Source organism: Arachis ipaensis, chromosome B04 (genome assembly GCF_000816755.2).
Source record: "Arachis ipaensis cultivar K30076 chromosome B04, Araip1.1, whole genome shotgun sequence".
Lineage (NCBI taxonomy): Eukaryota > Viridiplantae > Streptophyta > Magnoliopsida > Fabales > Fabaceae > Arachis > Arachis ipaensis.
The window spans coordinates 7,419,815-7,430,928 of record NC_029788.2 but is presented as its reverse complement, the minus strand read 5'-3'; the positions used below and the strand labels follow the sequence as shown (position 1 = coordinate 7,430,928).

General features: G+C 35.1%; 3 protein-coding genes across 8 annotated transcripts in view; 1 reads left to right on the top strand and 2 right to left on the bottom strand.

The window, feature by feature from the left end:
• Positions 977 to 3,020, top strand: LOC107638700 (cytochrome b561 and DOMON domain-containing protein At5g47530). The gene is made up of 3 exons (XM_016342061.2): positions 977 to 1,795; positions 2,077 to 2,331; positions 2,423 to 3,020. The coding sequence occupies exons 1-3, from the start codon at positions 1,163 to 1,165 to the stop codon at positions 2,750 to 2,752; spliced, it is 1,218 nt and encodes a 405-aa protein (XP_016197547.1). The 5' UTR covers positions 977 to 1,162; the 3' UTR covers positions 2,753 to 3,020.
• Positions 3,652 to 8,099, bottom strand: LOC107638701 (inositol-phosphate phosphatase). 3 transcript variants are annotated; one of them, XR_001619841.2, is made up of 13 exons: positions 7,442 to 7,717; positions 7,305 to 7,366; positions 7,161 to 7,211; positions 6,719 to 6,799; positions 6,500 to 6,603; positions 6,331 to 6,415; positions 5,923 to 5,977; positions 5,800 to 5,843; positions 4,664 to 4,732; positions 4,479 to 4,579; positions 4,326 to 4,382; positions 3,739 to 4,053; positions 3,652 to 3,680 (listed from the first exon to the last, which is right to left on the bottom strand). XR_001619841.2 is itself a non-coding variant. In XM_016342062.2 (13 exons), the coding sequence occupies exons 2-13, from the start codon at positions 7,452 to 7,454 to the stop codon at positions 3,957 to 3,959; spliced, it is 819 nt and encodes a 272-aa protein (XP_016197548.1). In that variant the 5' UTR covers positions 7,455 to 7,549; positions 7,939 to 8,099; the 3' UTR covers positions 3,656 to 3,956. The 3 variants fall into 3 exon arrangements, 1 of the variants encoding a protein (XP_016197548.1); XM_016342062.2 differs by adding an exon at positions 7,939 to 8,099 and having other exon boundaries at positions 3,656 to 4,053; positions 7,442 to 7,549; XR_002360593.1 differs by having other exon boundaries at positions 3,652 to 4,053; positions 4,247 to 4,382; positions 7,442 to 7,730.
• The window catches only part of LOC107638699 (putative MO25-like protein At5g47540), a 4,396-nt gene continuing 1,822 nt past the window's right edge, over positions 8,541 to 11,114 (bottom strand). For 2 of the 4 annotated variants that reach the window (XM_016342059.2, XM_016342060.2), the window contains exons 5-12: positions 10,745 to 10,819; positions 10,333 to 10,426; positions 10,172 to 10,231; positions 9,978 to 10,046; positions 9,522 to 9,620; positions 9,099 to 9,143; positions 8,922 to 9,024; positions 8,541 to 8,825 (exon numbers count right to left, since the gene is read on the bottom strand). In XM_016342059.2, the coding sequence (XP_016197545.1) occupies positions 8,746 to 8,825; positions 8,922 to 9,024; positions 9,099 to 9,143; positions 9,522 to 9,620; positions 9,978 to 10,046; positions 10,172 to 10,231; positions 10,333 to 10,426; positions 10,745 to 10,819 (625 nt within the window). In that variant the 3' untranslated portion in view covers positions 8,541 to 8,745. Of the gene's footprint in view, positions 8,826 to 8,921; positions 9,025 to 9,098; positions 9,144 to 9,484; positions 9,621 to 9,977; positions 10,047 to 10,171; positions 10,232 to 10,332; positions 10,427 to 10,744; positions 10,820 to 11,114 lie in introns of all 4 variants that reach the window. The other 2 variants (XR_002360592.1, XM_016342058.2) reach the window with 2 other exon arrangements.

Sequence of the window (11,114 nt, the reverse complement as noted above, 5' to 3'; positions counted from 1 at the left end):
TTATTGTTATATCTTTTAAAAATTAATTTAAATGATCTGAATTTAATCAAATTAAAAAAAAATATCCTAAAGTACTTGCTAGACAGGTAACAAGTGGCAACTGTTTGGTTTAAACTGGCCAACGAATTACCGACCAACCATGAATATGAAAGGTGCAGTTTACAGAGTTTTTGGAAAAGTAAATGTTATAGTGTCTAAAAAGTGATGTCTATTTACTAAAAATGATTAAAAATTATTATTTAATTTAAAAAATATAAAAATAAATAATTTTTAAAAATTCAAAATTTACTACAAAAATTAAACTAAGCAAAAATTAAACAAAAACTCATAGACACTATAGAATTAGCCTTTTGGAAATTTCCAAATTCCAAAACTGAAGAGCATAAAATGCGTGTGTAATGTGAAGTTGGACAAAAAGGCAGGTGTGAAAACTGAAATGGGTATGGTAGGTTCAGAAAGCTAATAAAATCTTGATGACTGAGCAACTTGGAATTTCAGTTTTCTTTGCAGAACTAATCAAAGTGTTTACACCACACACACGCCATGGAAGCTTCCTCTCTGACTCGGACGTATCCAAATTCAAACAAGTCTATAACAAGTTACACTAATACATCTACTCTCTCTCTTGATAATTCATTTCAAATTGCAAATGTAAAATTTAATTATTTTTATTGGTATAATAATATGTAATTTAATATTTGAATCATGTGAGATCATGATCCAATCTTAGATTACTTTTTTTCCATTAATATAAATAAAATAGAATCTAAGTGTATATTAATAAATTTGAAGTTTCAGAACAATAAGTTATATGGGTCCTATAATACTCTAATTAATCATAATTTATACTAACATGATTTTAAGCATCTAGAATTTTCGGTGTTTATTTTAAGATTATTGTTATTATTATTTTCCACTTTTTATATGGTAAAGATTTTTTTTTCCCCATTTTTAAGACTATTAACTTTTGAAGTCTTCGCTGTACATCAACAACTCAACAACCCAAACCCACCAAACCTCTTTATAATAACCTCCCTCTTCTCTAATTTCCTTGGCCACAACGATCATCACTTTGATCCATTCCCTTTGTTGGAATCCACAACCCAAAACTCAAAAGACATAAACAAGACTTGAAAGAAACAAAGATTGTAGCATTACCAACATGGGTAGAACAAACTTGATGCTGAGGATTGTGTTGTTAATCTCTGTGCTGAGCTCCATGATGTTTGGATCTTCAGCACAGACAACATGTAAAGGACAAACCTTTAACAACAACAAGGTGTATGCCACGTGTCGTGATCTTCCACATTTATCATCATACCTTCACTGGAGCTATGTTCAATCCACTGGAAAACTTGACATAGCATTCAGGCACGCAGGGATCACCTCATCAAGTAACTGGGTAGCTTGGGCTATCAATAAAAATAACGACTTGCAATCAGCCATGTCTGGAGCACAAGCAATTGTGGCTACCACAACTGGTGGTACCACAAAAGCATACACTTCACCAATTGCTAGCGCCAACACACAGTTGACAGAAGGGAATATCAGTTATGCAACCACTGGTGTGTCTGCTACTTATCAAGGTAGTGAGGTTACCATTTATGCTACTGTTACTCTCCCTAAGGGGACCACATCAATAGTCCATCTTTGGCAAGATGGTGCTATGTCTGGTTCTACTCCTCAGATACATGCTCAGAATTCTGCTAATCTTGATTCCAAGGAAAAATTGGATCTTGTTTCCGGTTCCAGCCAAGCAGGATCCAGTGGTGGATCACTTAGAAGAAGAAGAAATGTAAGTGCCTTCATTTCAGTCTTAATTTTAAAATTGGAAACAAAATTTTACTTTTCACCCATGTGAAAAGTTTGGATCTTTCTTGGTTTTTGTTTTAGTGTATAGGGTGGATAGGAAAATTAGGCAAATTCTGGCCTCCTAGGGATTACTGTATTTGTTGTATTCCTGTCCTAAAATAGTTATCAAATAGGCCATAAAGGTCCTCTTTACTTTATCTTTAGATTTAGATGTGAGAACTTTGTTTGATTCAAAGATCTTAAAAGTTTTCAATATATTTGCAGGTTCATGGAGTGCTGAATGCATTGAGCTGGGGGATCTTGATGCCTATTGGTGCAATAATAGCAAGGTATGTGAAGGTGTTCCCATCTGCAGACCCTGCTTGGTTTTACCTTCATGTGACATGCCAAACCTCTGCATACATTATTGGTGTTGCTGGTTGGGGAACTGGTCTCAAACTTGGCAGTGACACACCTGGTGTGACTTATCATACCCACAGAACACTTGGAATCATCCTCTTCTGCTTTGGAACCCTTCAGGTAATGAGATCCCCTGATTGAGTTTAGATTAAGATTTTGTCATGTTGCTATTATGATGTTTACTGACAGAAACATTTGTTGTTGGATGCAGTTGTTTGCTTTGCTTCTGAGGCCAAACAAAGATCACAAATACAGACCCTATTGGAACATCTACCACTACCTGATCGGATACGGCACCATAGCTATCAGTATTGTTAACATCTTCAAAGGGTTTAGTGCACTGGAGAAATCTGCTCAGGATCGCTATGATAACTGGAAGCATGCATACATTGGCATCATTGCAGGTTTGGGTGGACTTGCTCTCCTTTTGGAGGGTTTCACATGGATTGTTGTCTTGAAGAGGAAGAAAACAGAGGGAAAGATGTCACATAATGGAGCAAATGGTGCTAATGGATATGGGGTTAGGCCACAGAATGTGTAGGATTTTAGTGGTTAACTGGCTATACATTTGAGTTTTGATGTTGGAGCTTACTGTGTGTATATTTGCTCACATATATTGAGAGTGTAATTTTTAGGGTACTCCAAGCTGCTTAGAGCTTGGTTTTGGAGATTATTCTTTCATAGAAATAGTGAGTTCCTGGGGCGTGGTTCTTCTCCATGCTATTCCAGAGGATACTTTGTATCGGTTTCTTACTATTTGTATTTATTATTTACTTTTTTCTGATTACCTTTGAGTTTCAAGTGTTTTCTTTTTCTTTTTCTATTTTTTATCATGTTCTTCCTCAGGAAAATTTGTAGAATAGTAAGAGTTCTCAGTTCAAAGCTTAGATTCTTGGTTTCTCTTAATATGGCACATGTAGGTGAACCCTGACCCAGCTTGTTTCAATCTTTTGAATTGGTCAGATGAAAGGTATAGATGCTTTTATCCTGTCTCTTAACTTTTCTGATTTGCTTCACCTAACAAGAGCATCCGATAGTTGTTTAGTTCTTCGTTCCTTTCTTTGCCCTGTTCTTTTCACTCAGTTCACACGGCCTTTGAATATGTTCCATGTCAATCACTTTCTATAATTTAATGCAAGTTCATATTTTCACAAGAGCTTGAAAAAAAGAAAAACCAAAGCCACAAACAGAGGTATCACCAACTCGTTTTAAGATCAATGACTTGCTACTTGCAATTGTTCTCCTATCTCTGTCAAATTTTTGTTCTTGATACGGTATCAGCCACTAGCCTATACGAGACTATAACAATGGCCACATATGTAATAATAAAGTATTCCCTCTGTTCTGTATTGATGATGGTATTAATGTTTTTAGTATATTTATAAATCATTGTATCTTACAATATACTTAGGTATATTCATATAATTGTATCTTACGATGTATCTCAAGGCAATGCATAGCAATTTTTCCTGACATTTGTCTTTGTTTTTATACCAATGGTGCACTTGTCTTACGTGCTAAACTTTCATTGGTTGAATACACGAGACAGAGGAGTTGTATTTCTAAAGATGCAGAGTATAATAGTATATTATAATTTTGGTAAAGCTACAAAAGCAATTAGAAAATTGAGTCATCCCCACTAAGAATTATTTTTGCAAAAAGTGATGAACTAAACAAGGAACAAGGATTTATTTATACGGATGGATGGCATTTTCTCCTCGTCCTTTGACTAAATGGTAAATGTCTCACTCTGTTTGGCGCAGTGCTTCAACAAATGCATCCTTCAAGGAAGGGTTTGAAGCTGCTACCCGCTGAGCTGTTACATCAAATTCTGCACCAGAACTGAAGCAAACGAACCATTAGATTCAACCACAAGCATAAAATCTTTCGAAAGTATCTATGCAACTTTTTAGTTATTAGTTTTCTAGAATGATAATGACTCCTGCCACTGCATAAAGATTGCCACATTTCATGTCTAACTAACAACATTGTCGGAAGATGAATAAACATGTAAAACGTGAAATGGACAATGTACCTAACGGTTCTTAGACCATCTAGAACTTGGTAGGTTTTCCATTCGTTAAGAATAAGGATATCTAAGCAAAGTCACTTACGGATCAAATACAACACCTCCAGCTTCTGTAACAATGACAGCACCACCTGCCACATCCCTAGAAAAGGGGAAGACATAAAAAAAAAATAGAGGCCATGAGAATCACAACAGTGAAAAGCAGAGTGCCTGAAATTCATGCAGGAGAAACTCATACCAAGGACCACCAAAGCCAGTTTCATAGAATACATCCAGCCTTCCACATGCAATTCCACAAAGATTCAGAGCACATGAGCCACTCATTCGAAGAGATCTCACCTGACACAGAAAATGTGTTGTTATGGCAGTCAATCATATCATTTAGTCCTGGAGTATAGACTACATGGCAAGTGCTGGTCTTACCTTGGAAAGCAAGCTATTAATCCTTTTGGTAGAGGCGTCTAATGTTACTTTGTCACGTTTTGTTCCAGCCTGCTCACTCATTCAGGATGAAAAGCTTGATTAATTTCAAATTTGTCTTGATTTGAGAGGAAAACAATTATGAGTGAACTTCAGAGATGTCTACATAAGAATGTGAAATGCTATTTGTGTCATCCTATGTCAAGTTAGCATCATGACAACTAAGTTAATCTTAATAAGAGTGCTTTGCAAAATATAACAAAATGTTCGGATTTTGTTTTTTAGCTTTTAAGGTTTCACTTAACACACATAAGATTACAAAGGTTATGAATGTTTGAATGGCAATTGGCAAATAGCAACCAATACATGACACTCTAATCTAATTTGCCTGCCCAACATGGTCTAAAATCAATTTAAAACATCCAAGTTTTGAGGAGCACATAAAATTTATATATCCAAAACGGGGAAGTTACATGTATATAAAGCATAAAAAAATTTATTATCAGCAACAAATTTTGTTGAGAGATTTTTTAGACAGGGTTCTTCACCAACTGTATTAGAGATAAAATGATATCCAACAAAAAACATTGGAGTTATGTCAATATATGCATATTAATCATACTTTGGGAAATAAAACACATAGTGAGTATTACAATTTAACTGGGTTCAGCTTCAGCAGTGATGACCATGATGTAAGATGATACACAGTACCATCTCAACAAGAAAAACATACCAGTTACCGTGGATGAAAATACTATAACTACATATGGAAAGTTAGTCTGGAATAATTTGTGGAAAACGACTATCAAGTAACAATGTGGATCCCCTATTTAATAAAAACATAAAGTCATGGGATATAAAAGTAAAATGGAGCATTAGACCCAATAAAGCAAGTTCCGATACTCTTCTAGTAGTTCGAATTCAGTTACTCTGGTTAACTGAAAGGCCTTTTTTCACTTTATGCATATTCTCCATATTGAAGTTTTGCAGCAAACAATATTTCTCGGTTCAGTAAATGTCATTGGCACAAGTGTGTCCAATAAGGAGAGAGAGCAAGAGGGGAATCCATTTTATTGATGCAAATGAAATTAACAAAAGGAACAGATTTCATATAGTCAATGCAAACAGACTTGACATACCTCAGTTGCAAGAAGAGAGCTTATTAGATCAGTTTTTGTTGATACTGCAAAATATCAATGCATAAGCTTAGTGATTAAATCTAAATGAACAACAATTAAAAATATGAAGAGTAGAGAACACACCTTTTATGGGCTTCCCATTCAAAAAGGCACCTTTCCCATGGACTCCAGTGAAAAGCTACATACAAGAATTACAAATTTCATTTTATATTAAATTATAGAGGAAAACTAGTAACAAGATATGGAATAATAATAATCCAGCAAGTCAGTTCAGACACATCCAGTTCACTGAAAAAGCTATTGATAAATGGACAAGACATATCAATTGACTCCAATTTCCTATGACATTAATCTTGCTTTATTTCTAACAATTTGGCCAGTATACCAGAACCAAAAATGAAAACCAGCACAAGCAGAGTTATGTTCTAACAGTGAATAATTTTGCATATTTTTCTAACCTCAAGCGAAAACTTTGAACACATCATGGTCATCTACTTATAAACAAACTCTGCAGGAAGGAAAATTTCTCACCTCATCAATAATCGGATTGTAAACAACACCTACAGTAGGAACTTTTCCAATTGTAAGACCAATGGAGACACAAACAAAAGGAAACCTAAAGATAACAGAATTATCACGAATCAATACAGAAGCGCAAGTATATATATATGAACCCAAAAGATTGAGAACGGATAATTACCCATGAACAAAGTTCGTAGTTCCATCCAAAGGATCAACTATCCATGTGGGTTCATCTGTAAGTTCGGTAGTGCCACATGCAGCTGTGGTTTCCTCCCCTATGAACTAATCAATTGGAACACAGATTAAAATCACCTTAACAGAATAGAGAGTATAGATGCACCACTTGAATTATATGTAATAAAGAGGAAATGTTAGCCGGAGAGCAGAACCAATGAACCTTATGAGTGGGGTAAAGGTTCTTAAGATGATTGAATATGAGATCTTCACATGCTTTATCAGTTTCCGTGACCAAATCAACCTGTGCATCATCCATCACAATAAAAAATGTAAAAAAATTCCTTTGATGGTTTTATCAGTTACATGCTGCAGTAAGTGTCCCCATTATTACATACACAAAGTTTCTCCAAAAAACTTGTCACTCAATTTTTCTCCAATGCAACAAGCATGTGGTGTGCTGCCTTGATTATTAATTTCTCAAAAAATAATATTCTTTCATGGAATTATTAAACTTAAATCATAAGCTGGCATATGAAAGATTGAACTAGAGTAGCAGTTTTTACATTTAGCCTCGTACTTCCGGATCACGAAGCTTCACAATATCACATTGCGATGAATTTGACATAAATGTTGGAAGAAATTGAAGAGAATGAGAGAAATACCTGTCCTTTGTGCTCGACGTGTTTGGTCTGATAGAATCCTTTCCGAATAATCTAGAAACAACCATTCACGATCAATAGAAGTAAGCAACGAAATAAACAGAGGAGAGAGAGAGAGAGAGGAGGAGGTGAAGTTACGAAAATAACCTCGCCGGCTTTGCGAGCAGCGTCGACGGCAGATGCGAGGAAGTCGGAGAGGGAATCTGCAGCTGAATCCATACAAAGCAAACAAGTGAGTATAAAAATTCACAAACGCGTTCTCAAGTGTGCTCAGAGAGAGGTACCAGTGTCAGCCATTGCCTCGTTGATGGTAATGGAAACAAGAATGATGGAAGCTCTCTCTAGTCTCTACTACACACGCTCAGTGCAATGCACACTCTTCAATCTAAATCCTATTCATAAATTTAATGGTAAGAATTTTAATAAGGTTTTGTTGTTTTTTCGGGGTTCAGGTTGTAGACATTTTATTCACAAGTATATGAATTCTGAAGTATCTCTTACGCATAAATTTATTTCCAAATCAGATCATAAATTTTAGAAAAATTTTTATTTAGTAAAGTGCTATTATAAAATGTCATTTAATCAACTAAAACTTAAATATGCACCAATGGAGGGACTTGCATGTAATAAAACTTACTGATTTTTTTAATTAGAATTTATCATAATCATCTTTTCTCGCTATATATCTAAAAAAATGAAATTCTCACCTCATAAGCATATACTTACTTGAAAATATTCAAATCCTTACAAATCATTTATGCCTAGAGGAGTAATGAGTTACCTTTTTTCAATAATTCTGCTATTTGGTGATGAGTTAACGGAATATACCAGCATATCCTTAAGACAGAGATACGGTTAGGATTGGTACATTTGGACACCGCATCTTGTCTTCTTGCGCCCTAATGAAGCTTCCCTCAGCCACAAATGAAAGAACCTACCCAATGACCAAATACAATTAGGAACATCATCATATAAAATAAAATGAAGGAAACAACCCTCCAAAAGGAAATAAGAGGCACATTGTCTATCTTTGATTGGACTTTTTGGCTTTTGGAAAGATGGGCATAAGAACCACTTTAGTCTATTATTGAGTGCCGACCGAAAAATGAACTCATATCCATTGTTGATTCTAACTTTAACAAGTGTGTAGAAAAAATGTGTACGCAACTCAAACAAGCTTCTAACAGAACGCCAGGGTGTCTTGACTCAGAATTGATTCCAAATTCCCAATCGTAGTCAACATGCCATGGACGCCGACCACTGGTGAATTGACTCCACTAGGTGATTATTTTTGCATGGATCACGTGTGGGAACACTATCTAATTCAACTATAATACAGCCTACTTAAACTTGGTTGAACACTAATACAGGGTAGCTAGGATGAGTTGTTTGCTAATAATAATACATTGGAAAAAACATAAACCATATGAAGCTAACACTTCGGCAATTTATTTGTTTACTATGATACAAGGAACGTGGTAAAATTACATAACGGAAGCATCGAAAAAGCTGTAGTTACTAAATGATATTCTCATCTTGAAGAAGTGAAGACTAACACAACTATTACAACACACAATTGCCACTTGTCTCACGCGCGCTGTTCCTTCAGTTCTAGAGCAGCAATTTCCCTCATAACCTGAGCTTTGTCAGCCTCGAACTGTTCATCCTCTGCACGATGCCAATAAATATGAGATTATGGGAGAAAAACAACTATTCATACCATTGAAGAAACTACAAATTCTTAAGAAATGGCATATTTCTTACCTTTTTCAAGTTTAAAGTCCTCCAATAGTCTCAGAATTTTGCTTTTGTTTGCGACAAGTATGCTGATGATATCAGCTGGTTTGTTTTGGTTAGCAGCAAATAGCTGTTATGACAAGCATATATCAATGATGGCAGCGGAAAAAGAATAACCATTTCCAAATATCAAAATTATAGTACCTTGAAAACATGAAATGCTTCTATCTGTATGCTCTTGCTTGTCTCCTGCGGATAGGAAAATAAGCAATAAGCCAATAGCTAGTTAGACCTACTTTAAACATACATCTATATGACTAGATCCTTGAATTCCTTTTCTGAATTAAACATAGTGATCGTTCAGGACAAAACTTAATTTGGACATTTGTCTTTAGTATACAAATCCTGATTCCTAGTGATTAGAAAAATCAGGGAGAGTAGCAGTGAAGCTAAGACTTAGAGGTGACATATTTTGACAGAAAGATACATCAACATTCAACACTGACTAAAAGCAACATAATAAAGGAAATTAATACAACACATGCATAAGAGATACAGGGTTGGCAACACATAAGCAAGAAGTTAAGTACCACGACATCTCATCAAGTTTTTGGTAAAGGACCATACTCTTAGAAGATTCATCAAAATCCTCAAGTTGTCTCTTGAGCTCACGTATCGTGTCATCACCACTGAATTTGAACGATCAAGTAACATATCTCCCAACAACTGTGAAAGTGAAAGTAATCAATTCAACTATTATGTATGCATCAATGAAACATAAGTAACATAATAAAAATGGTGAGAACAGTGCATTGACATATTACATATGGATGATAACAAAGAGTGCAAAGACCAACTAGCCAATGACCCAAATTCCAAAAGCCAAAAACAGGAAACCATTGTACTAGGAAGAAACTTGTTGGGCATTTTATTTTTCAAAACATTTGTTGGTTTAATGAACACTAATCGAAGTTAAAGTTTCAACACGAATAGTAGCTGAAGCCAAGATGACTGCATGCTTGCGTTGTTCACTCAACACTCTAATAAGTTACAATTGAGATAAAGCCCGAACTTATATCGCACCTTGACAGCTTGGCGCCTTGTAATGTAATTGGAAGATTCCAACAGCTTAGAATTATATTCTGCAAAAAACTAAAAGCAGAAAAAAGTAGTGAGTGATAGTTGAAAATGATTATGTTCTCCCTTATTTATACATGGATTTTTTAAATATTATAATATCTTGAGGAGGTTTAAACTTAGGTCGATGAGCAACCTACCCATTCATAATTTTTAGAAAGGAATTCTGCTACAGTAGATTTATGTCTTGTCAAGAGTTCCTGAAACAAGATAACACAGTATAATGTAAGATGTATTGCAAAAGTTTGTGCACCACACAATGATGAAATAGTGACCATTAGTTCTTTCAGATGTAATCCACCTTAAAAGTTGCTGCAGCATCTGCAGCAATGTCGAAATTTGGGAGTTGAATATAGTCAAAAAACTTCTTCATGTGAGGAGAGTTCAGAACATATCTGATATGAAACCGTGAAGAGTTAGAGCATCACAAGAACTACGGTGGAACAAATATCATAGTTAGACCCTCTCTTTCTTTTCTAATTCTAGAGCACAATTCTCTGTATGAGTTCCTGTAGAGCATTTTGCATAAATCTCCAAAAGATGCAAGCATACGCAATATAGGAACCAAACATGATTGTATATGACTAGATGCAATACTATTCTAATAAAGAATATAACCCTGACCAAAATAATTGTGTTTCAAGCTGTCATTATGAATAGCCTAGAGCTTGAAATCACACAAAAGAAATTGAAATCTGATTCTTTTTCCTTACTTTGCAACAATCTGGTGTCTTATGCACTCTCTCAGCATTGCACCATAGTGTAAAGCCATGTCTGAGTTTTCGTACCTAAAAAAAGCAAAATAGCACTTAGTGGCATATTAAAATCAGATCGCAAGTTCATGACAATCATGATAAGAAACAAACGAAATCACATGACATAACAAAACATGAACAAAGATAATTGATAACCAATTCCCAACCAAGATTTACAAAACCTGATGATCAGGAATTGGGATTGCCATGAATAATTCACACATAAACATTAAATTTTCTCCTGATGCTTTGAAATAAATTTAAAATTTTTTCCATTGACTTGTTCAAGTAGAAGAGTCAACCAAACAGACTAGAGAGCTTACTAGAA